The 26,965-nt window shown below is 42.7% G+C and overlaps 1 protein-coding gene across 7 annotated transcripts in view; it reads right to left on the bottom strand.

The window, feature by feature from the left end:
• Positions 1 to 2,706: 2,706 nt before the first annotated feature.
• Positions 2,707 to 26,965, bottom strand: part of fam131ba (family with sequence similarity 131 member Ba) — a 31,912-nt gene continuing 7,653 nt past the window's right edge. For 2 of the 7 annotated variants that reach the window (XM_031586287.2, XM_031586286.2), the window contains exons 2-8: positions 19,479 to 19,516; positions 14,967 to 15,069; positions 13,503 to 13,721; positions 13,149 to 13,289; positions 10,760 to 11,064; positions 4,706 to 4,954; positions 2,707 to 3,345 (exon numbers count right to left, since the gene is read on the bottom strand). In XM_031586287.2, the coding sequence (XP_031442147.1) occupies positions 3,091 to 3,345; positions 4,706 to 4,954; positions 10,760 to 11,064; positions 13,149 to 13,289; positions 13,503 to 13,707 (1,155 nt within the window). In that variant the 5' untranslated portion in view covers positions 13,708 to 13,721; positions 14,967 to 15,069; positions 19,479 to 19,516 and the 3' untranslated portion in view covers positions 2,707 to 3,090. Of the gene's footprint in view, positions 3,346 to 4,705; positions 4,955 to 10,759; positions 11,065 to 13,148; positions 13,290 to 13,502; positions 13,722 to 14,966; positions 15,070 to 16,307; positions 16,344 to 19,478; positions 19,517 to 26,965 lie in introns of all 7 variants that reach the window. The other 5 variants (XM_031586285.2, XM_031586284.2, XM_042710647.1 and 2 more) reach the window with 5 other exon arrangements.

Consider the following 26,965-nt stretch of genomic DNA (forward strand, 5'->3'; position numbering starts at 1 on the left):
GAAATTAGTATTCAGGGATTAGCATATTATGAACTTCATTCATAAAGGAAATGTATATCCTTATACTGTACATGTCACTAATCGAGCAACATTTACAGGTAATACAATTTTGTAGTAAATAGCAAAAATTAAGTTTTATGAGCGGCTTCAGAGACTCATTAATAAAGACACAATCCCAGAGGTCACATTGGTGGACCATTTATTTACAACACATAAAAATGCACATGTTCTGCATGACACGGGAGCTAGAGAGGTCTATGTCTGCCAAGTCTGACGGCTGAGCTGTGTCTCGATGTCTGTCCGTCTGTCAGTGGTTTAAATGGTCTCGTTCCATTAGTAACAGACATGGTGAGGACATAAATGAAGAGACAGCGTCCGAATGGCCAAAAGAAGGCAAAAAAAGATAACAACGGCAATATTGAGAGTAATGAATGAATACAAAAATAGACCATTACACTATCTATCAGCTGTATTTTAATCAGACACAGCTGTAGTTCTCACTTATGAACGTACTCTCGCCTATCCCTAAATAACTACATGGGACATTTAACAACTGTTATTTTTAATGCACATTAGCCTAAAGAGTCCCAATAATATCATACAAAAATAAATGTAATCCCACTGTTGCATAAGAATAACAACAAGAATCAATATGTTTCAAGTCAGTGTCTCTCCCCACAGTCTCTGTAAAGATACCAACATAAGATATAGTTTTAAAAAGAAGTCCTTTAATCATGAGATCATGACCTCTGTCCTTTTTTGTATGTCCACCAGGAAATATTCTTTGAAATCTAACCTTTGCCTAAACCTCCATCATTTGCTCTGGGCTTCTCACAAACCTAGTACTGAAGTAGAGAGAGAGAGTGACTAATAATCAGGTAGGAGCCTGTTTGGAGATTAAAGTATCTCTCTCTGGGAAATGAGAGGGGAGAAAGTACTCTGCCCTGCCTTCTCTTGTGGCACGGTCCTCTCTGAGAATTGAGTTTCAGCCCAAGGTGTAGCCAGAGAAAAGCCAAACAGTGACTGCATCCTGTTTGGGCTCTGGTGCAAAGCAAGAGTGCCAGTTTGAAAAATAAAAGGGTACTTCTGAGTTGACCCTGCCCAATGCCTTTTCTCTGTGGAAAATCTAAGCTATATTCTCTGGACAAGTTAGTCCCACAGTTCCAAGGTCAGAAAAATGCAGCTTATGTCTCCAATCATCTAAAATCATATCACAGATTCAAACCACCTCACATATTAGAACCTCATGAAAACAATGTTTTAGTGCGTCAGTTTGTGAGTGGGGGTGGGGGTCTCTAAATGTTTCTTTAGATTCTTTGAATCTAATTTGAAATGGATTTTCTTTGTTATTTTTTCTAAATGCTCTCAGCATGCTGTAACCCAAGCCATCGAGATGCGAGGGCCGAGAGCTATTCTAAGAACAGATGCAAACTCTGTCCTCTGATTTCCAATTATTTTCTTTTTTTGGCCGAAATGTTTCTACCTTACGTGGGTGTCTTTACGTCAACTAATAACGCCTTACAAAACAAACAGGTATGTTGTATGCTACAATTTCAGAGTGGCAGATTGCACACTTCAGGATGAGAGCTATAATCCTGTGTGTCTTTATTGTGCTGTGCAAGGCATCAGCAACCCACTGACACAGGACGCCTCTGCAGGAAAGCTGGCAACATAATCAATTCTAACCACTAGAGGGGGCTTGTCACTATTCACTAAGCATGTAATATGATGTGTTGATTTTTGTAATGCAGCTGGTGAACCTCTGCTACAGTGAACGTAAAAACAAGAAATAAAAAAAGAAAACACGCAGAATCAACAAATATCATCGTTCAGTACCAACGCTGCATGCCAAATCAATCCGAAACAGAGCGGACTCCAATAAACATCCTTTCCTGCCATCTCATCTTCAACACATCCCTTAAATCTTCCACGAGTCCACATGTTACTGTTGACGGGGGAAATGACAGGGTCCATCTATGTCCGCTGCTCCATAGTCTTTGCTTCACTGAGGTGCCCATCAGAAGATATGCAGGTTGGTAGCAATTCAGTACTTTTCACGTGACGATCAGTGCAAATCAATGTTGAGCAGCTTGGTGATAAAGTACAAAAATAATAATAATACAAAGCAACATTTAGTACTATAAGTAATTAAAAACATGATTTTTGTCACTCGGTGTATGCAATACATTCTGTTAAGTTTGGTCCAGTCTCTAGTAGTGCATATATATTAGAATTTACAATAGGGTATGATGATAAATTGGGCAGCACTGTTTAAACTGGGCAGTATTGTGCTTGATTATACAAAGAGCACATGTGTGTGTGCATGTGTGTGTGTGTGTGTGTGTGGGTATGTGTGAGTACAAATATGTGTGTTTGTGCATGTGTGTGTGTGTGTGTGTGTCTGTGTGTAAATTTGTGTATGTGCGCACAAATTTTGTATACTTGTGGATGTGTGTGTGTATGTGTATGTGTGTGTGTGTGTGTGTGTGTGTGTGTATGTTGGTAATAAATAACATAGGAAAGATTTCACTCAACATCACTGCCAACAGGCAAACTGGTAATATGATTTCAGAATATACTTTTATACATACAGACATACATTCACCCATGAACACACACACGCACACACACACACACACACACACACACACACACATACACACACACACACATCCACACCTTCACACATACATGTAAATACATATATTGTTTCATTGGCTTTTTATTTTATTAAAAAAATCAATATTATTACTGTGTATACTGTTAGATTTCAACCTTTTTAAATAGTTCAAAAGCATGCACTTTCTTTTGGTTGTCTTGGCTCTCTATATTGCACTCCTCTTCTCATCTGCTTTCCTCTTTGCGTGTGTCCTTGCTATCTCTTCCTCTCTTCCTTAGTCCATAATTTTTCACATCTAGAGCCCCAGAACCACATGTTCAGTTCCTCCAATAGGGTAAATAGTGAGTGGGGGAGGGTTAGGGGTAGAGGACGGGGGATTAGCGTAACTGGTTGATTATTAAGGTGTTTGTTTAGCTTGGTGGTCCATTTTTCTTTATTGGCTGGCAAAAAGCCTCTTGGGCTGCCACACGTCAGTTGGTTGCCACGACAACCACAGAGCCTTTCTCCTTCACCGCCTCCTCGTCCTTCTCCTCCAGGGACTGGACGACGCAGAACGTGACCTCGAAGGGCGCATGCTCCGCAGCCGGCTCGACGGCGGCGAAGGGCGGGGGGCCAGGGCTGGGGCCATCCACCGAGGGGCTGCAGGTCTCCCACGGCGACGGCTGCGTCGTAGTTGGGGGCGGCGTGCCAGACTCGGGTTCCAAGGTTAACGTGACCTCATCCTCCTGAGGAGGGAGCAGAATTGGATTGGAACAGCAGGGAAGAGTAACTGACCTCAAACATTGTAAAAGCAGATTACATTGCTAGTTGTGAGGGGGGGGGGAGCAGTGTGCGGAATGTGACCTTTTGAATTTTCTGCACCAGTGAAGATTGAGTCAGAGGGTATGACCGTTTAGAAGAGACAGCTTGAAGCTTCCTGATACATTTTTATAAACTTGCTTTGAGTCCAAATCAGCAATGGTCTTTGACTGTCATGTCCTTAATTGTTTTAATGACAACTGCTGTAGTGTCATGTTGTCATGGAGAGCTGCAATTGTATGGTCAAGTCTACCTTGTAGCACAGTCAATAGCTCACTGTTCCCATAGACACAGGCACAGTCAATAGCTCACTGTGCCCATAGACACAGTCACATCACAGCTGGAGATACAGGAGGGGAATCCTGAGAAATAAGAGCTATAATAATAGCTGTGGATCTAGATGAAATCCTGCCAAATCACTGGCTGGGATTATTAAGAGAAATGGTGTAGGGTGTGGGTTGGAGTTGAAAGGCTGCCACGGGTATCTTAATCTGAATTTCATATTTTTAAATAATATACTGGTATATTACTTTTCAAACAATGACCGTGCTGAGTTTGCTGGGAGGTAAAATTAGCAAATAAACCTGTTTCAATTACAGATTCCAATTTTCAGTTCTAAAAACTCAAACATTTTGAGGCATATTGTGTGGAGATGAATCCACAGATGAAGCATCCCAGGGAATAGTGGTAGGCTTTCAAAATGTCCTAAACAGCATTTAGCCAATCACAGATCTACCTCACACAACATTGACTGTCACTATGACCAGGAAGACAAAATACCATATTTTGCCAAGATGTCAGTGTGTAGATCAAACAGAGGATAAAGTCCAATGAGGTAAATCCATACAATTTTTTTATGTTTATTTTTGGGGCTTTTTGCCTTTATGTAGATAGAACAGTGACGAGAGACAGGAAATTAGTGGGAGAGAGGGATTGGGAGTGAGCTCGGAAACGACCACAGATTCTCTTCGAACCTAGGTCCCCATAGGCCCTTGTACCTGTACATGGTTGGAATGTTCCCGCTCCCGAATGCTCCTCCAAACCATAGAATTCTTAAGCCTAACACTGTAAGCTAGTTATATCCAGCATTGATTAAAACTCAACACATAACACATACTTTTGTCATTATTTAGCTTGTTAAGCTTGCAGATAATTTTTTTTAATGGAAAAGCATAGAAGGGTAGTATGATAAAGGTTCAAAAACTACAAATACTAAACTGGTAAGAGAGTGGGAATGTCCAGGTCATTTTGTGGACAGGGTGCTTTGGAATAGAGAAAAGTACTGACCTTAGCCTCCTCCTCCTGCTGCTCTGCAATGATTTTGCTTTCTGCGTCAAACCCATCCCCCATCATCTCAGCCATGCCCCCATCCATCAGAGTCATCTGCCCGGCGATATCCACCTGTTGGGGCTCCACCAGAGCTGACGCCCACAGGTCCGCCAGTCGAGGGTGAGTGAGCGGGCCCATGCTGTGGATGGTGCTGTTGGGCGTGGCTTGCAGGGAGTGAGGGTTGCTGTGGAAGCGGTGCTCCAGGGCCTGAAAGGCGCGTCACGGCAAGAGGGAGAACAGACTGTTAGACTGTTATGAAATTAGTCATGTTAAGTAGCTCCTGGGGCCAAATTACCTCTGCTGTAGATGCGGATGCCACTCCATCTGTAGCTAAAGTGTTCAGTACTGTGAGACAGTGGAGTATTTTAAGTTCTAAACTCAAGTAAGAAAAGCAGTAGAATAACATTTCGTACTGCCTTCCCATGTTTCACACACTGCATATCCATCTGGCATCAGTGCATTTTGAATAGTGCGTATTTCTGTCTGCCTCCCATATTCAGTAGCTTGTAAAATTGTGGCACATATTTGTTGGAAATGCACTCAAATAAAAAGACATGTCTAGACAGCTCTACAGCCCATCTGGTGAGCAAAAAAACTGTTTAACCGATTAACACCCCTGGATAACTCGATCCGATCCGGTTGATAATTCGACTATCGCGGCACGTAACGGTGAATTGGATTAGGAACTGGACTTTGCGTCTTTGCGCATGCTTGAGATCCCGCCGCCCTCCTCCCTCTCTCCTTCCCATGTCGTGACCCGGAAGTCGAAAGAGACGATAAGTTGTCTCAACTGTTCATACTAATGACACGTTTATTTATGAATATCCTGCAGACTGTCTCACAAGCTTATTCTTGTTGATTATGAACAAACAAACATGGGGCGACAGTGGTACAGTGGTAGAGAAGTCGTTTAGTAATCAGAAGGTTGCTTGCTCGATTCCCTGTCGAAGCGTCCTTGAGCAAGACACTGAACCCCTAATTGCTCCTGATGTGCAGTGTGCCATCAGTGTAAAATGTAAAATGTGTATACATTGTAAGTCGCACATATGTAAGTCGCTTTGGATAAAAGCGTCTGCTAAATAAATACATAAATAAATAAATAAATAAATAAAACATAAATGAAGCGGTCCGAAGATATGAGCACCTTTACAACCCCTCCTTGAGGACGTTCAAATGACGATACTTATGTGGTGCCACTGTGTTGACAAAAACGTTGACTGTGACTGTTTGGACAGAACGCGCTAATTCACCGAACAAATACTTTCATATTAATTTCCCACCACTTGTTAGTCATGTCATCCATTCATATCGATGTGAATCAATCAATACTAATACAACTTTAACTGTGATGTGTTTTTGTTTCATTTCACAACGTATTTACTGTATAATCAACGATAGCAGGTGCCCGCTTGTAAACAGTCCACATTTTATTTGCTTAAAACACACAGCAGTAGGCCTACTGTCAAATCAGAAAGCAAATCAGCTGTCAATCGGCTATTACCTGACCAATACCTTTCAAACTCGGTGATAGTATTCACAACTAATTTGTTCTTCATTCTATCAAATATGATGAAGTGTGGTCCGCCAGTGGCCCGTAATGGTCCGCGACGATCATACACTCCCATTGCACTCAAACAACCACACTCAAACGAGGAGATATTCTATCAATTAGCCTATTAAGTATTGTATTGTATTGTATTAATTGCACAGAGTTCAACGTTACAGCAACATAACTTTGCTCCGGTCGCTAAATCTGATATATCCGTGTGCGTCACCGTTCTCGCTCTCGCTCTCTCTCTGCCACACCCACCCTGTAACCTACGTGTTTATACATTATAGGGGCAAGACCATTATATTAACATTAGATGGGGGACCGGGATGAAAATGTGACCTGGAATCATAGTGCGAAAATAGACCTGTCAGAGAAGTAAGACCTGGCGATTCTCTCGCCTTTTATCTTTCACCTTTGAATAATGTAACTTATAAACACGTCGGCCGGCAGAAACAAACAACGCGATGGACAACCCAAGACTCATTTCCCAACACTCATTTCTGGACTGATGAACAGACGCGATTCATGCTCAATCAACTGTTGTTGCTGTTGGTAGCATAGACATATATATGTCTATGGTTGGTAGTGGTGAAGAGGTCAAGCGGAAACGGCTGTATCACCACTAGTTGTAATGAAAACAGCGCCACCTATTGTATCGGATATGACATGCTTTCGGCCAATGATTCGATTTATTCACTGCCATGTATATTGGGATAATAGCAGTTGCCCCAAAAGATAGCATAGTCCGACTAAAGCAAGATTCGAATTATACCATCATGTAAACACACTGACTGATGCCTGTTGCAGATATAACAAACAATGCTTGGGAATTGTTCACAATTCTGCTGGCACAAATGTAGGTAGCTGTAGCTGCTGGTGTAGTGCAACGGAGATGGGCTGCTAGTTCTCCTGTTTCCTTATTGTTGCTTTTCATTTCGCAGTTTTTCAAAGGACCAATGATCACATCCTAATTTTGAGAGATAGCCCTATAACAGCACGATGTCAGCACTCACATTCCTACATTTGGATAAGCATTCATAACCTAACAAAATTACATCAGCCTTAAGCCCGAATTATAGATCTGCGTCGGTGTCCGTCCGTTTTACGGATGGGCGGGGAAACAGATTCGGACGGATTCGGACGTACTGTTTTTGATTTATACTTCTCCGACGGCTGTGGGTGTTGAAAACAATTCACCGCCAGAACAGTAGGTGGAGCAGCGGTTTTTTGGTCACAGACGAGCTACTACGCAACCTCTTTGAGTGATAGAATTCGTCGATTGTTCATCTCCCTCCTCCCAGCCGTCATGTCATCAAGAGCAACAGGTGTAGTCACATGGGTCTTTGAGACACACTGCATTACAATGGTTAGTCTGTCTAACGCTATATATTCACTTGAAAAGACAAACTTATCTCCATCATGGTAGGTATTATTTGTGTGAAAAATAGTAGCAATCTATAACAAAATGATATGCTTATCTTACATACACTATAGAAACTATTAAAAACGATTCAATGAAATGAATACTATCTCATTTTCTTTGGTATTTTTTGTCATATTCAGATTTGTAATGATGATTGCTGGGTAATATGTATGCTGTTGTCCAATGTCAAGTCTCTATTTGATCATGTGACGAGACGATATGATAGTTTAGGCGCAACATCTGAACGTCAAGACCAACAAGCTGACTGGGCAAATAAATATCTGTGACAACGTGATTACAGGAGGCAAACTGGTATCAGGGAAGAAGTTAAAAATAAACTGTCATCTGGAGAGTTTAAAAGAATACAAAACGAGGGGGAATCTACTGTATGGAGATATTTCTGCTTAGTAGTCAACGCGGATTGATTAAACCTGGATGGTTGGGGGAGAGAGATGAACGTCAAAACCGACAAACTGGGCCAGAGGCAAAAGCACCTGCAAGCTGAAAACAATGGCTTTCAAACATAAGCGTGATAAGGCATTGAACATTCCATATTTAAATATCTTATCTATAAGTAGTCAAGTCAACGTGTCTGCCTCACGTGATGGAGAAGTTCGTTTTTGAGAGTAAAATAAATCACATTTAGGATAATAGCCTTCTTGTGTGCGGGGATTTTTTTTTATGTCCTAGCTGTGACAACGCGATTACAGGAGGCAAACTGGTATCAGGGAATAAGTTAAAAAATAAACTGTCATCTGGAGAGTTTAAAACAATACAAAACGAGGGGGAATCTACTGTATGGAGATATTTCTGCTTAGTAGTCAAGGCATTGAACATTCCATATTTAAATATCTTAATAAGTAGTCAAGTAAACGTGTTTGCTTCACATGCTTCTCCCCTGTACAAAAGCGTCGGCTAAATGACTAAATGTAAATGGATTAAACCTCGATTGTTGGACTATGTAGATCGTTTCATAACGAACTTTGTGCACTTAAAGTTTAAAAAAAAAAAGAAACTGTCATCTGGAGAGTTTAAAACGACACTCGAGGGGAAATTTACTGTAGGCCTATGGAGATATTTCTGTCGGATGGCATCATATTCTATGCGGATTCTAATGAGGCTGTTTGATATGTCCAATGTAAGAAGTGTGAAGCTTTAATGAAATATGATTGATGCCATCCTCTTTCTCCACAACATGGATTAAACATCGATGGTTGGACTATGTAGATACTTTTATAAGGAATGTGTCCGTGTAGGCTACTTACATTTTTCAAGAAAAAAGATAATCTTCAATGGTAAGACTTGTTTTATTCGCGCCTCTTCTGGTGTAGCATATAACGTGAGTTTTATTTAGGCATATCAGATGCATAGCGTGTGTAATGTGTAGGCCATTTCATTCCGTTCTTGCAATGTGAATAATTCATTTCAATATGCTTATATCCCTTTTGTGCGCGCTTGTGCGTTTAACGGGGCTTGTTTGTGTGAGCCAGTGCATTTATCATTCATCTGTTGATGCTCGAGTTTAATAAAGGCAGGCTATTCTTAAGAAACGTATGTAAATGTGTCAGTAGTATGAACAGTTGAGACATTGACTCATTGGGGTTCGGACTAAATATTTTACTTGCTGTCCGGCCGGGATAGGGCTGGGACAAGTCAGCGCGATAAGGCATTGAACATTCCATATTTAACTTGCCGGCATAGTCGCCCCATAATGCCGTGCGGCGGGCACATATATTTCTCGATGTGATGCAGTGCCCAACGATGTTCTTTAACAATGTTCCTTACTGTTCTAATTGCATGTCGTTGTTCTGTGTTGGGACGGAGTTTATACAGGTGTGTGACGGTAGCACAGTCTGTTCGTGATAACTTGTAGCAGTGCATAAAGCCCGTGCCATTTTGACATTGTATTGTGTTTAGTGTTTAATTAAAAGCCATAACAAATATTCCACACTTCCGTGATTTGTTACAATATCTTAATAAGTAGTGAAGTCAACGTGGATTCTATGGATTAAATTCATTTATTGACACATCTTTTCAGGACGGCCACAGCGCTTTAAAACGACGTGTTTATAAGTTACATTATTCAAAGATGGAAGATAAAAGGCGAGATAATCGCCAGGTGTAATAAGCCTACTTTCTCATTATGTGTGTGTGTTAGGGTTTGTAATGCAATGGTGTTGGCTGCAAGTTAACTCCACTTCACGTTAATGTTAGCTTTTGTATATGAGCATTCATTTCAACTGTTCCATCATCTGAAATATCACGGTGTCGAAAAACAAACCTTTGATCTAAACAGAATATTCAGTATGGAATGGGAATATTTCAGAGCAGTAGGGCTATCTTTTATCGCGTTTGACAAATATGCTCCGATTGCTGTGATGTCTCCTGTGAGAATGGGATAGTATTCTCTCCTATGAATTTGCGGTCATTTGAGTGTCCTTATAAGTGTTTCAGAAATATCTTCAGACCTCTTCTGTTATGTTTGTTCATAATCAACTAGAAGAAGCTTGTGAGACAGTCTACAGGCTATTCATAAAAAACATACGTAAATGTGTCATTAGTATGAACAGTTGAGACATTGACTATGTCTGGTTGGATTCCGACAATATATTTGAATGGCTGTCTGGCTCGGGCACTACTCTGTCGGACGCAGGCCGGGCTCGGACAGAAATATTCGGCTGATCCACACTCTATAACAGAATAGGAACAGATAGGGAATGAAACAGGAAATGTGAGATTCCGGAAATGATGTCGTTAGGATATGATTTCGTTAGCGGACCAATCACAGCCAAGGGGGTATCCGTCGCTATCCGTTCGTATCCGAAAAAGTTACAAAAATCGAGAGGTGCACGTCGGTGTCCGTCCAGCTCTCCGAAGGGCTTGGATGGGCTCGGATGGGCGTTCCACCACGGGGAAGGGTGTTGCCAAGGCGTGGCTATGTGTCCGTCTCCGTCCAAATGGATAACTATAAATCTAGCATTAGGATGTAAGGCTGTGGCTGCTGGTAGGGCGGAGGTTCATGGGAGTTGTAGTTTACCTGTTGCTGCTGGTATTGCAGAAACTGCTGCTGCTGGTACTGGTGAATCTGATGCAGCTGCTGAAGGTGGCTCTGCTGCTGCAAAGTGAGATGTGGCTGCTGGGAAAGGAAGTGGGTGTTGTTCCCCTCGAAGCCCTCGCCAGAGGTCCCGCTCGCTAGGACGTAGGAGCCAGCGGCAGGGGAGGCCACGGCCGAGGGCTCGTTGCTGATTGGCTCCCAGGCCTCAGACGAAGAGAGGCAGTAGAGGCCCTGTGAGACGTAGGTGTGAGGCCACACTTCAGCGGTGGAGTGATGCATTGCCTGGTCTGAGGGACAGGACAGGAAGAGAGGATGTAGAGAGGTTATAAGTAGTGGCTCAAAGGAGTAGAGATCTAAAACAAAACCCTACATTTCAGGTTTTGTGTGGTATGTCCCTCTCCAATTCCACATAAAATGTTTCTCTCTCCATCGGGATATCATGCAAAATGAGCTTTCCCAATAGCAGATATTCAACATGTCTATCTGATAAATTTATACACATCCAAAGAGAAGAAACATGTAACATTAAGGAAACATTGCCTTCATCCAATGACAGTATGAGGGAAAAACTACTCTACTTATGAGACGACATGAGAGAAAATGTCAGGAAAAAAAATATGTCTCAGAGTCCTGTGTGAGCAATGGACATACGGATGAAACATTTTGTCAGCCTCCTCTCTCTCTATTTTTCAAATCTCTGCTTCATGCTTCACCAATCATCAGACACATCTCCAGCTTTTACAGTGCTTCCCTGTGCCCTGCTCCGCCCCGCCCCGCTCCAGGTCACGGATTGAGTTTGCCCAGCCTCGGCTGCGCACACAACACCATTATTTTCCGGCAGCCCAAGGGCTCCGTTGCCATTTTGAGTGCCTCCATAGCCCGTGCGAGCAGTAAATAAAGCCGTGTCACACCTCCAAGACCTGTCAAACGGGGGTGAGGACACATCAGTCAGCGGGGTAAACAATATCAATCAGGCCAAGCCCAATCGATCAAATTGTGTGTGTGAGTAGGGGGGTGGGTGTATTTGTGTGTTTCTATGTGTGTGTATATACATGTGTGCATGACTGTATGTGGATGTCTGCAATGATGTGTGTGTGTGTTTGCACAGTATGTATATGTGCATGTGTGTTTGTGAGTACATCATGCATGTCTACGCCTGCGTTTGTTTGTGTGTGTGTGTGTGTTTGTGTTTATGTGTGTGTGTGTTTATGTGTGTGTGTGTTTGTCATGACCTCTACTGGAGTACACCAAGCTGAGGAGCGGGAGCACCAAAACATGGGCAATGAGCACCAATCAGTGAAGCAGGTAGCTGGCTGTTCTGAGGAGAGTTTTACATACAGCTGCTGTGAAGCAGAGTGCAGCTGTTTGCTTTCAGAAAGCCCATCTGGCTCTCACTGCAATAGAGAGGACGCACATTCACTGCCATTCCTGTTATTTGCATTTTCCATTATGCATATCGCAAAAATCCACTGTTTGTTTGTTTCTTTGGGTGTGTGTGTGTGTGTGTGCATGTTTGTTTTGTTGTTTATGTGTTGATTAATGCAAATAGACAACAAAAAGTGCCAGTCATGGCTGGAGGCCTCTCTGGAAATACACTGTGTGTCACACACACACACACACACACACACACTTCTACCCCACTCTCTTGGTCTCTCAGTCTTCTGGGTGTTGTGGCACTTCAAAGAGGGTACAGACTGGCTCACACCCACTCCAGTATGTGTGGTGCCAAGCCAGCAACCATTTGTTTTCGCACCCCCACTCCCTAATGTCTCCACACACACAGGGCTAAGTAGGCCAAAGAACACACCATTCCAATATGCTCCTCGGCAGGTTAGACGCACTAGGTACAGGCAGGTGTCAGTTACCAGTGACAGCTCAACCCACACAAGGACTGAGGCCAAAAGCACTCTGCCCAAGATGGCATGAGATGCTACTGGGACCCAGACCTGTGAGTGTACTGGCTGGGCCTTCATGTTAGGCCAAACACATTCTACCAGATAAACACATAAATTGAAAGGGCTAAGCCAATTCTATTATATAAAAGAAATTGCCCAAGGTGTAGTATCAAGTCTCTGTTATCTTGTTGGAATGGCATAAAAAATAACGAATAATAGACTTATATCTTAGAAATTCCTATAACATAGCAATTCCTGAATTTATTGTGGTGTGATAATATACATGGGATTGCTTGTGTTACTGAAGCTAAAATGACAAAATAAGATGCTAACATTGCCAAGATCATGGGTTGATAACACTCATATTGATGAAATGTATATTTCAACAGCACTAAGTCACAGCTGCTAAATGAATGACTGTAAATATATAAATCGAATGTGTCTCATTGGCACAGAGGCAACTGATGTGTCTTTACCTCGACTGGTGATGCTCTCCTGGTTGACCTCGCTCAGGTGGGCTACACTGCCCTGGTTGGAGCCTGCACACAAACCGTCTTCCTCCATGGAGGTCCAGCCTATCAATGTGGCCTCTGAGATGGCAAACTGCTGCATCACTCCTGGGGAATGAAATTTAAGAGAGATTTTAAGAGATTTAAGAGAGATGGTTTATCACAGTGAGAGAGAGAGCTGCATGAAGAGCCAGGCTAAAGAAGGATGCTAAAGAGGAAGGCTCAAGACACATTTACTCTTGTTGCATAGCATTAGCAATAGCATAGCAAGTTTTTTTCCCTCATGTTTTTCTTAATCAGTATCACCTGACTTTGACTCACCGGCTGCAAAACGTGCCTCCTTCTCCCCATCACTGAGGTCACTGTAAATATCATTCTCTATCCGCCTCTCCCTCTCGCGGTGGAGGTTGTTCCGACCCACACCCCCCTCCGGCCCAGCAGATGGTTTTCCCCAACTCTGCCACTCGATCATGTGAGCCACACGCCCCTGAGCCATTGCTGTGGGCTTGGTGACTTTGTCCTTCATGGTGCGGGACACACCTGAGGAAGATGAGGAAGGCGAGGAGGAAGCGGCTGTGAGTTTAAAGACCATTTGAGAGGCAAAGTGTTTCACTGGGAGTGAGATGATTAGGAGTTGCCGGGCAGTTTGATGCCGGGGCTTTGTCCTTTTTTTTTTTTTTTTTTTTCACACTTGTGATTCAGACGTGACAGAAGTGCCTCTGATGCAGGGTGAGAAAATGAAAGTGGATGGCGCCAATGGAAACTGCCTGAATCTGTCAAGCCTTGTTGACTTGACGAATCCTTGCACCTTTCCATGACGGGCAATAAGGAAGAACTGATTGGGAGGCTACATCGCCATTTAAACGCATTAGTGATGAAATTAATTTATAACACATGATTAATTATACAGCACATAAATGAATAATTGGGGATTGGGTAAGGAAACATCAAAAGCATCAGTGTTGGGGGGGGGGGGAAATGTCTAATTAAAATGCAAATTGTGTGGTCAGAACAGGGGATGCATTAGTGCAAAACTGTCGGGGAGACAATACGACTCAAAGGCCCTGAGCAGAACAAATTGGCTTTGTTGATAGTATTTCTGTTTTTGTTTTCCTTTATTGCTTTCCTGTCACTGAAGACAATACACTGTTTTTGTTTTGAAAAATAGCCCCATCTTGTTTTAGGAAAGTGTAATTGATGGTGTGATGCTCGAGGCTATAACTTCCACTGCTCTCAAAATTGATGTTGCATACAAAAAAAACAGCTAAGGAAAATACATCTTCGTTAGTTAGTTAGTAGTTTCTGAAGTAAATGTGAATAACTGCATATTTGTATCAAGTAATACAGACACAGAAATACATGTAATACAAGATTCATTTACTTTCACTACACCAGACACAGCAACACTCCACAACACCACACAACCACCACACACCACTGCGACTTCACTCCACACCAGAACAGCTCACTTCCCAGCAGACAGCCCGTGGTGATGTGTTTGTCGGTAGAGCACTTACGTTAGCATGTGGAGATTTGTTTGCTTTTGATTGGTTTCGGTGTGGGAAAGTGGGAAGAGTTGACATTGGATCTGATTGGAGCTCATCATCAATGGCTGTAAACAGCAGCATTGACATGCATTTGTAATGGAGGTAAGAGAAGGGGGTGGTGGGGGGTGGGGGGTGAAAGGGGGATACCCACGGGGGTGGCCATGTTGACTCCACACTCCTCTCCTCCGCTATGGAGCCAACATGGGGGCGATTACCAGCTATCTGGACAGACACACACCTGACACACCTGTCAAAGAGGACTTAGCCAGAGCACCGATCCCATAGGGGTTGGCCTTCTGCTTGATGCGAGGCAGGATGGAGGTGGTGTCCTCCGTTGAGGGCTGTGAGGCAGAGAGGCAGTGGAAAAGAAAGAAAGAAGCACCCCAGAGGAAGCACAGAAAGAGCCATGAACGAATGAAAAGGATGGGAGAAGGCATGAAGAAAGAGGGAAAGAAAAAAAGAAAGGAAGAAAAAAGAAAGAACGAAAAGACAGAAAATGTGGAGAAAAAATAGGAAAGAAAATATTTAGAACCAGAAATGTAGAGGACAGGAAAATGTGGAGGAAATATTGCATATTTTCGGGAAAAAAAGGACAGATCAGAGGTGCATGAGAGAGAGTGAGGGCGAGCAAGAGAACGAGAGAGGAAAACAGATGGCGTTAATCTCACAGTACATTTCAATTATCACTCACATTTAGCACTTCATCAGGACACCTGGCACCATTCCTGGCAACATTTATACTGAATAATTATATATATTTAATATATTTACGTTTAATTAAATAAAGTTTAAAGAAGCGATAACGTTGTCTGCATATCAATACAAAAGTAATTTTTCACCTTGACTCCTGCTACTCATCTTTTCTTTACTGAAATGCTCATTAGGCATTACATTGGCAGCATGAAAACTCTGGCAGGTATTGTATTGGCAGATTATAATAGGGAACTTGAGGTTACTCTCAGAAGGGACAGTCGCTTTAGCTGAACAATGAAACATCGCATCTCATTGAAATGAACTGTGAAGGTTAGACCTCATTGGAGCGATGTGAAATAAGTCCTCAGCTGAACTGAGAGTGTCCAAGCCCTGCAGGAGGAAGACAGTTTAATGTCCTTGCTCTTGTATTTGATTAATGTCTGTCCACTCCAAGGAGCAGCTTAGAGTGGGGGACCTATGCTGCATCAGCAGCTGATTTGTTCCAGAGTGATGCGCTATTTTGCCCAATACCGATCAGGAGAGAGTAACCTTAGATAGCCAAACATATGTTAACATATACGTACTGTACATTTGAGGACAACCATTGTGAAATGTGGCCTAAATATGGGAATAATTTCAATGTTAATGGCATTTGAAATTACTAAACCAATCAAAAGGCAGGGCCTGAAGGATGGGTAGACGTAAAGGACACATAAATGAGTTGGGGGTGGAAAAGACTGAAGGTGTAGTCTTGTTTTCGACAGGCTTCGAAAGTCTGCAGACTTTGAACTCTTGTCAAAAAGTTCTGAACTCTCATCTGGCTGTGAGAGACTATGAAGGGTTGGTGGGTCGCAAGAGGGAGTGCCATAATGTAAAAGACACTTACATTGATTCCTTCCCATGACACCTCAGCACCACCCTGCTACAGGGAGAGCAGGAGAGAGAAAGGAGGGGAGAAAACACGAGAGAATGAGAATAAGGGAAGCTATGGGCAGTAGTTTTAGCCTGGTAGAAAGAGAATGGTAGGGGCTGAAAGGGAAAAAAGGAATGAACTGCTGATAAAAAAGCTTCAACATGTAGACCTGTCCACAGGGGATGGAACCAGGTGCCCAAACAGGAAGTTAAAATAGGAACCGGGTTAAAAGGAAAAGGTGAGGAGAAGGAGAGATGGTCAGAGGCACTGAGGACTTTGTGGCAACCAGGACAGGCCGAGAGTATACAAAATTTGTATTAGAGGATTGTGGTGAAATTCACTATAATCAAACCAAAAGTACGAAGCTCTAATGTTTACATACACTGGTTCAACATACCATAGTTTAATATGTAGTTGTTGTATGGTGTATGGTATGTCATAGCTGAAGTAAAATAACGAAATTGCTCCAGCTAAACAAGTATTTATAGCGCTATTGGGATTAGCTAGAGTTTCATCTGCTTCATCTGATTCATCTGCTATTTACCATGTCAGTGCCTGACTTTTAGGCATATCGACTAAACATAGACTTTCAGACTAAATATATTTTTCCTCATATGCAGAAATTTAGCGTATCAGAAATAGCACGTGCATATATGGAGTCCTCATAATCTTTCGTCCCAAAGGAAAGGAAATCAGGGCAATGATGCTGTGCAATGATGCTCTTTACTCTGGGTCCTCTGCGTTACTGATGCGCTAGTGTTTTTCTTTCACTTTCTTTCAGTCAGGGTGTAAAGTCAGCAGTGAAGTATATAGTGCCTCATATACGAATGACATACCGAGCACAAGGGTACAAACTCATTCTCTGTGTGTGTGAATAGCAAGCTTGTCGACACACACTATAACAGCAGCTCAATTTCCTCGACACTTGCATTAATGGAGGACAGTGGTAGCTTTTTCTGGGGGTAGTAAACAGCCTCGTCTGTGCACCAGAATGACACATTGCACCGAGCAGTCTGCGCCTGATCAATAACAGAGGTCATCTGAAGGTCACTGAACCTACTCAGGCACAGCCAGGAAGAGCTCTTATTATTATTATCGCCACAGCAGAACCTGCTTAATGAGCCCTTCCACTGCTTTCTGGGAATATTACTACAAATACCAGCCATTGCTACAGTTCTCTCTGGCAATGCTTGTTTTGAAATAACAAGATTTCAAAATAAAATGAAATAATAAAATGTACTGTGTGTAAGTAGAAGGATTGCCTTGCTCAGACCTTTGTTAAGTGAAAAGCACACATTTTCTGGAAGATATGTAAGGTTGCCTCTTTTCTAAAACCACCCAGTGCTGCTACAGTTCACTGTCAGAGAGATGTGGATGAAATCTAACATGGCTGTTGAATACTGGGACAAATTGCATATGACAGCCGTCACTCATTAAGCTGCATTGAAAAGTAAGCTGTCAACAAAAATTGCAAACTTCCGAGAGCAATGTTCATTGTTTAATATCAGCTTCCATTACATCAGCATGGTTGTGGGAGTTATGTAAATTACATACAAAGCAACAGATTATCTTGAAATATGAAACAAATTACAATTCAGGCATCTTTCTCTGATTCTTTGAACAAAAAAATCAACCTTGTGTGCCATTATGACTCATGCACCTTTAGAAATGTTGCCTTTGTGAGAAATCCTGTTAAAAAAAAGCACAGCTGCATAGCCTTGAGAAATCCACAGCCATAGATAACTTCTCCCTGACTTTGTATATTTGCAATGAATGCCCTATATTCAACCGTACTTAGAATTTTATGACATAAAAATATCGTGGAACACTGTCACTTAGATGCATTAGCGCTCTCTATAGCAGCAGGCACAACTTAGACATTTATCAGGGTCAAATTTTATTGAAGTGCCACCAGGAACCCTGACGTCACTGTTATTGTCCTTGTGACTACCCTTGCAACAGGCCTCTGGGAACCGTTTTTGGGAAACTTTTAGCTCAATACGCTCCTGGCAGCGCTGCCCATATAGAAGGTTTGCTCTGTCCCTCAGTTCCAGGAAGCAGCTGAGTGTTAAACGGCAGTCCCCCGAGATCCCAAGCAGCCCAGACAGCCTCACACCAGTGTGGACCTGGGAGACTACACTGTCCCGGCCAAACTCATCCATATCTGCCATACAAATGAACACAGATAAATCCTGCTGGCTTCTCACCACAGAAGGGGAACGAGAGTGGAAATGGATTCTTGAGACACGAGAAGAAGTCAGGTGGATGACACATGGTGTTATGTCGGGGGTGGGGGGGGGTGTAGAGAGTGGCTGTCATACAGTCGGATAATGGTCGGACTCGGGGGGGGGCTAGCATCTCGAATGGCCTTGGGTGAGATATTCAATACTGCCAAGCCGAATGCAGGCATTGTATCATCAGGCTTTCAGTTGAAAAGCTACACTTACAATACAAATCGCCCATTGTCCCTGGCATTAGTGAGCACACACACACACACACACACACACACACACAGTGTTTTGAAGAAAATCTATGCTTTTTAGTTCTACTGAGGACTGTTTGATTCTATATGTAACTAATATTGGCTTACCACAGATAAGGTTATTAGCAGTCAGAGTAAACACGGGTAAGAGTGGCATTGGTGTGGGGCAACCTCTGATAGCCGTCAGAGCTAAACTGGCAGTGCATTCATGGTGTGAAATGATGTCATGAAGATGTGCGCACTGCAAACAAAAATGATATTGCTAAAGGCGTCATACTACTGATGTCTCGTGTATCTCCTCAACCCACACACTCTCCTCAGTGCTTTGTCATCACTTTCCCTAGTCAATAGACTCCCACAGTGAACTCTGAAAGTTCAGAAAGTATTTGTGTGTGTGGTTATGTGGGGACCACATGATACACACACCATATAGGGCCCCAAAAATGTGTGAAGTCCAAAATATCAGTCCTCACTCTTTGGGTTTGTGTGTATGTATATATGTATGTATGTAGGTATGTATGGGTGTATATGTGTGTGTGTGTGTGTTTGTGTGTGTTTGTGTGTGTGTGTTTGTGGGAGTGTGTGTGTGTGTGTGTGTGTGTGTGTGTGTGTGTGTGTGCGTGTGCGTGTGCGCGTGCGTGTGCGCTATTCATGGCACCTACCTGCTCCCCATCCTTCCGTACTGGAACCGCCTCCGCCGCTACAGAAGGAGGAGAAAGAGCGGGAAGGGGGAAAAAAAGACAGGCTTATACAACCTCTGCACACTGATGCCAGCTGAGCACAGCTGACAGCACACCCATACATTTCTGCTGACATTCACACAAAAGGACTATAATTAGAATAATTACCCACACCAACTGTTAGCACTCTGCAAGGAACCTTCTCTGACACTCGTGTCAAGCCAAAAGGGAATCTAAATGATGCGGTACACTTCTTTGTGGCAGGTGTCATATCCGTTGGTTATTGGCAGCTGACTCATACCTCAATTGATATTAAGTAATTGTATGGTGCCAAATGCACTGAACACTAATAGATTATTAAATCCAAAACCATTATTATAGCCTCCTTAATCATACGAAAAACAGATGTACACTAAGTGAGTTGCTGCTTTTCTTAAAAAAAAAGGGTGGATGCAAGAGTCATATATCATATACCATGCATGTGTACACTGTATAGTGTATGCATATAAGCAGTCTGCACAACATTACTGACACAGATTAACGCCTATGGCATCTAATATGAAGAGGAAACTGGGTAACGTAATGCCTTTTTTGCCCTGAATCTCTGCAGGCTGATTTTAATCAGGGGAAAGCTTAATTGCATGACTCGTTCTCAGTAAATACAGGCGGTGACTAAGGCCTCAAGGCCATCGGCACACCCTAGAGAGCAAGAGAAAGATGGAACCCTGGAGAGAAAGAGACCTAAAGCGTGAGAGAAAGAAGGATAGAGAGAATAAGAAGGAGAGAGAGAGAGAGAAGGAAGCGGAATGAATTGTGAAAGGTAGAGAAATAGCAGAAGCAGCCTTGGCCACCAGCAGTGATTAGGTAGTATAAAGGAAGCACATGAACTACAGTCAGGTTAAACTGATGAGTTTGAGCTACAAACAAGCTCTGAACATCAGTCGTGTGAGATGCTTTTTGTTTCCACACACAGTGAGCGTAGACATACCAGACAGCACCATTAGAGTAACACACTGACAGTGAACCACAACAGACCCAGACTTGATGGGACCCAGAACCAAAATAGTCAGCATTCCTTCCTATGTCTCATGATTTGTGCAAAGCAATACGCTCTATCCAGTTCAGCTCTATAACTCTCCACAGTCTTTTCTCCCAAACAAACCAGTACCGCCAGGTAACAACGCTACGCACACATACTGACATGCCTGGCAATCATGCAGATGGCGGTGCTGTCAACGTGCATCCCACACCGTGTGCTAATTCAGTCACACAGACTTCCAGAGAAGAGACTCTCCCCTGCACGCACACAGTGAGGGGCATGGGGGCCTGAGAGCCCGGTACATCACATCCTTGTAGGCCCTGCTCATGAGGGGGCTTAGTCAACGGCTAATGGGCAAGGAACCTGCTGGTCCAAGAGGAGGAAGACGCAAGAGAAGTGGGGGAGGGGCAGGAAGGGGCTACAAAAAGAGAGGTGCGTGTGTGTGTGTGTGTGTGTTTGTGTGTGTGTATGTGTGTGTGTGGCGGAAATGCTGACTGACAAGGCAGAGGTACATCTGGCACACTGATCGGCACATATAGCCCAACCCATCCAGATTAATTTCATCTTTTCTGATGATCGATCTATGACTGCGTGTAAGGCCAACTGTAATGTATGTATGACAATAAAAGGTTTTGTCTGACACTTAGTTTCTGTGCTTATTGGTAGGGATGCACCGATACCACTTTTTTACAAACCGATACGAGTACGAGTATTTTTATTTGTGTACTTGCCGATACCGAGTACCGATACCGATACTTCTTTGATTTGGTCTCCATGAAAGTGCAATTAATTTGGAGGCAGATTTTATTTTATCCTCTGCAGATTATGTCAAGCCTATAGTACAAAATTAACAGAAGGCTATCCCAAGCCAAAAATAAACAGAGCTTTCTGGTTTTAACACACAAAAAAAGAATTCAAACAGACAATATCATCACATTAGACAAAATGCAAATATAACCAGATAAAGGCAATTCAATTTGCTGCATAGTTAACAACACAGTCTGCTTAACAAAAAGTGAACAGAACTATTACTGGATTAGCACAAGAGCACATTTCAGTTACAAAAGGATCAGAAGAATCTCCTGCTCAAGTACACAAACAATCACTTAACCTATGTGGCACAGTCTTTCTCTCTACCTCTCTCTCTCTCTCTCTGTGTGCGTGCGCGTTTTTTTCTTTTGTAAGACGTCAGTTAAGATGGTTGCTTCGGTCTTGCGCCACTAGCATCAGTGAACTCTGTGTACTTAGCACTATGGTGTGTCTTCAGATGTTTAATCAAATTGCTTGTGTTAAACAAAGTACTTTCCTTTCCGCCCCTCGACACCGTAGCAGTGCAGATCTTACACTGTGCCTTACTCCTGTCGTCGTCATTTATCTTAAAATGAGCCCAAAACGCCGTTAAGGCAGCACAACAGAATTGCTAATCGCTAACGAGATGCTAGCAGCTACATTTAGCGAAACCTGTATACTGAAATACTTTGACACTATGACAAACTTTCCTAACACAGTCAAACATCAAGCAAATGCAACACAAGACGACAAATAAGCTACTTACTAGTCTGGCAGAGAGTGGTAGGACAGGTAGGACAATAAATCACAATTTGTGTCAGCATAGCCCGGCCAGTTTGATGCAGTGAAATACTGATGAGTGGTATTGGTGCTTGGTATCGGCAATTCAAAAACGAGTACGAGTACGAGTATTTTAACGAAGTATCGGCACCGATACCGATACTGGTATGGGTATCGGTGCATCCCTACTTATTGGGAACAAACTCAATAGCTGACAGGAAGCCCAGGACAAGATGAGGAGGTATCAGTCAGCAGGTCTAACCTTTAACAGTGGAATATTTAGCCTATTTTTTTTTTATTTTTTTTTATTTGTATGTAAAAAAATCAAGTCTCACAACTTGGATACACTCATTCTGAAGGCATGATACAGTTTTCCGGTGCATTCTATTTCTCTGTTTCAGGTTTGAATTTAATTTCTCAACCCCTTACAAATGCATAAATCACCTGGAATGACAAACCAAACCCTACTGTTTCCTTATCCTCACAGGACAGCATGATAAGTCCATAAGCATTTTACATTCATGCATATAAAAGCCTCAAGTACCTATATCCATTTCAGCTCATACTTGCTAGTCTTCAGTAAGGGAATTATAGTCATGTCTGAAAATGACGTCAGTGGAAGTTCGGATGGATGCATGTGTTGGATGATCCACAAATGCTGATTCACTTCACTTTACAGATTTACAAATGACATTTCACGGCAAATGCACAAACAAATTATAAAGTATATCTTTATAAATATACATAATTTGTACAAATTACAGTACGTTTATTCAAATGAGATCACAAGTAAGGAGTTCTGTTTTTGTGGATGGAAAACACATTTGTAAATATATGTGGATCATGGTACATGCATTTACAAATAATATTGAGACATAATTCTCTCCATAGTTAAGGGTGGGGTCTGTTTGTTTGCATGAGTGTGTGTGTGTGTGTGTTGTGGTGTGTGTGTCTGTGTGTGTGTGTGTGTGTGTGTGTGTGTGTGTGTTGGGGTGGGTGGGTGTTAGTGGGGCATCAGTGTGGAGAATCGGGCCTGACGGGTCTCAGAGGCTGGTGCCGCATTGGCTTTGGCTGAGGGGCCCGCCGTGTCGTCCTCGCTGAAGTGAGGGAAGCTGTGACATGTGGCCACACAGTAGAGTGAAAGGGAGTGTGTGTGTGTGGGGGGGGGGGGGGGGGGGGGGGGGGGGGAGAGGAGGAGGAGAGAAGAGGAGCTGACTCACCTCACATCCTTAGCCAACACCCTACAGATAGAGAGAACACAGGAGAGAGAGAGAAGGAAGCGGAATGGATTGTGAAAGGTAGAGAGGGATAGAGAGAAAGAGGAAGACAAAGAGAGAGAGAGATTCGTAGGGATAGTGAAGGAAGAAGGAATGGGGTGTCAGAGATAGAGAGAGAAAGACACTGAAAGAGGGGTTGCAGGAAGTGGAAAGAGGGTGTCAGAGGTAGAGAAAGGGAGAGAGAAAAGGAAAGAGTGAGGAAGAGAGAGAGAGATGGAAGAAAGGAATGACAATAACAGTCTGGCTAACTAACAGTCAGTGAAGGGAGAGAGTGGGGAGGGAAATGTGTGTGTGTGTGTGTGTGTGTGTGTGTGTGTGTGTGTGTGTGTGTGTGTGTGTGAGAGAGAGAGAGAAAGAGAGAGAGAGAATAAAACCACACAGTGAGACAGAGGTGGGGTGACAGGGAGAAACTGAGCCAGACAGACAGACAGACAGACAGACAGACAGAAGATAAAGAAGGCACAACACAGACAGAAAGGGATGGCTAGACACAGTCTGGAGGGGTCAGAGAAACACAGAGAGAGAGAGAGAGAGAGAGAGAGAGAGAGAGATCGAAAGGCATAAATAGAGGAAGGGATGACTGGAGAGAAGCGTGAGGAATAGAGGGTGCCAAAGAAAGACAGCACAGCAGAGAGAGAGGAGAAGAGGACAGAGAGAAGAAGGGAGAGGAGAGAGAGGGGAAACAGACGGATCCCCCAGAGGCCAGGCTGAGTAAGGTAAACAGTAAAATTATCTTTTTTTCTTCTTTCTCCCCACTCTCAAAAAAAAAGGAAAGAAAATTCTACTTCAGAGTCCAAATACGAGAATTTCTGCAGTCACTGAAAACTGCCTCTGTTATAGTCCTGCGGGAAATCAGTTCAGAATGCAGTGGTTTACCAAGGGGATGCCGCTTGTGGATAAAACGTGCTCAAAGGTCCATTATAATCTCACTCTCACTCAATGTTCTCTTGTCTAAGAGAGGAAAAATGATGAGAAGGATGCAAGCTAAATGATCTCTAATACGTCCTACTTGATGCTGAGACTTTCAACTAAGATTCCCCATCCCCCAAGGATGCTGCGAAAAGTAATTTAGAGATAGCTTATTTCTTTAAAACACACTGTTTTCAAAATCCATCACCTAGACATTCATTCTAAATCTCACTATCTTTCTTCATCTAGACACTGAAGGTGAGTTCAATTCCATGTATTGTACGTAAGACACTAAAATGCATCATCATTATGATGCATTTTTTCACTGAATGTGAACTTCATGTTTACTCTTTGTCTTTCTGTCTTAATATGTCTACATCTTTTCCTGATGCGCAACATTTTTCTCCCTCTTCTCTTTCTCTCTCTCCCTCTCATCTCTCATTCGCTTATATTCCTTCACACCCCTTCATTTGGCAGGTCAATCACTCGATGGATGCATGCCTGTCAGTCAGTGTATCGACCAGTCACCTTGGGCCCTGTCACTCACTCAGTGAGGCGTCAGCCAACAGATACATGATGTGTGACTGTGTGTGCGTGTACGTGTGTGTGTGTGTGTGTAGGAGCTTATACGTCAGCTCACACAAGAGTGGGAGTGTGTTTGCACTTGATTGTGTGTTTGTCTGTTTACATATTATTATGTGGGTGGGTGTGTTTTGAGCTTGTTTATTTATTTATGTGTGCCTGTGTATGTATGTATGTATGAAAATAAATATATGTGTGTATGTGTGTATGTGTGTATGTGTGTATGTGTGTATGTGTGTGTGTTTGCGTGTGTGTATATAAGACTATTATTACAGCAAGCGCCGTCCTGTTCGACAGGGAATATCCGTCTGTCTGTCCGTCAGCACATTTAATGAGATCGATAGCAGAGGGGAGTGCTGGAGTAATGCAAACCTTCAGCTGCGAGCAGCTAGCGTCCACACCCAGTGCCCAGTGCCCAGCCTTTGATGCCCCAGCGCCGAAACAAACAAGCCTCGCCGTGACAGCCAGAGCAAACACACACACACAACGTCAGCCAAGAGCAAGGCCAGTTAGACAGTACACATAAACACACTATGACACACACACATGTACACAGACACATACACACAAACACATTGAGACACACACACACACACACACACACACACACACACACACAACACAGACATGCACACATATATATATAGATGGCTAAAACATGCACCCACAGCCACGCAAACACACCTCCATACACACTCTGACATGTACACATAAATGACGCCCCCCCCCCCCCCACACACACACACACACACACACACAGAGGGTGTAAGTCTAGCCATTCCAGAGAAAGCTGGAGCTGATGCTCTCATTATCACACACTCCCAGTGGTGCTTCCACACAAATGCACAAATACATCTTTTGTTTTCATAAACATACTGGTCAGCTGACCTAAACCGAATCATGACTCATACGGTACACTCTGTCAATTATTTTCACCACTGAGAATCGTGCAATGGAGTGCAGAACAATAACAGTTACACAATGTCAGTGGTACACAATGTGTGCTTACAGATACAAGCACAAATAGCTGCTTCACATGTATTACATTACATGATATTAAATTACACGTTTAGAAATGGATTACATTTCAGTATATATTTAAGCATTTCCATATATTGGATGATGATATTTGATATTTGTACAAGTAAATAAATTGTGTTTACCACAAGCTATTTCAAAATGTTTGGTTTTATTTCCAGGCAGTCTGCGAGATCTCAGCGGAGCAATCTACATCTAATCAATACTTAGTGAGACATCTGGATAGACACTCAGAGAACCTAGATGTTTATACGTGTGAGTGATGTTCTAAACAGAATTACATTTGGAGAAGAAATTCCCATCCTGAGCCCAATAAAGCCCCATTCCTAATCACCATTACCTAATCTGTTATGGTATAGTATGAGCTTAGTATTACTCACCATACAATTTTTCAATATATCTCAATGCATCCAAATGGTTGCTATTACAATCATCTGCATACAGATGTATACAGAGAGTGATAAATTAGCGCATATATTGCGTGTCAAGTGTGCTGAGTGGACTGTCACTACTGTTAAAAAGTTTTCATTTTAATTGGTGTTTTCCCATGTATGCAGTGCCTCTGAGACCGCAGTGAGAATAAGAGGTGACAGCAGTGCGTTGGCACATTACATTAGCATGCTGGAAGGGACCATCCCCAGGAATAGTTTCAGTGCATTCAATGAATAGAGATGGATAGAGATGGATAGAGATGAATAGAGATGAATAGAGATGAATAGAGACTGTGTTGACTGTAAAGCTATGTATATTGTGATTGCACTCGGCCCAGATCCAGGCACAGTACTGTCTTGAGACACAATGGATAGACTATGGGCAACAAGTAATACAATTAACCCTGAGAGTGTGACAAAGCTCATTACCTAACTATCGAAACTGAATGTGAATGCTGTCTCTCAATGCTGTCTCTCACAAAATATTACCTTTTTAAAATGAAATAAATGTCAACAAGTCACACAATTAACCCTGAGAGTGTGGCAAAGCTCATTACCTAGCTATCCGAACCAAATGTGAATGCTGTCGCTCAAGGCTGTCTCTCACAAAACATTACCTTTTTA

The sequence above is a fragment of the Clupea harengus genome, chromosome 19 (assembly GCF_900700415.2).
Source record: "Clupea harengus chromosome 19, Ch_v2.0.2, whole genome shotgun sequence".
NCBI classification, from domain to species: Eukaryota; Metazoa; Chordata; class Actinopteri; order Clupeiformes; family Clupeidae; genus Clupea; species Clupea harengus.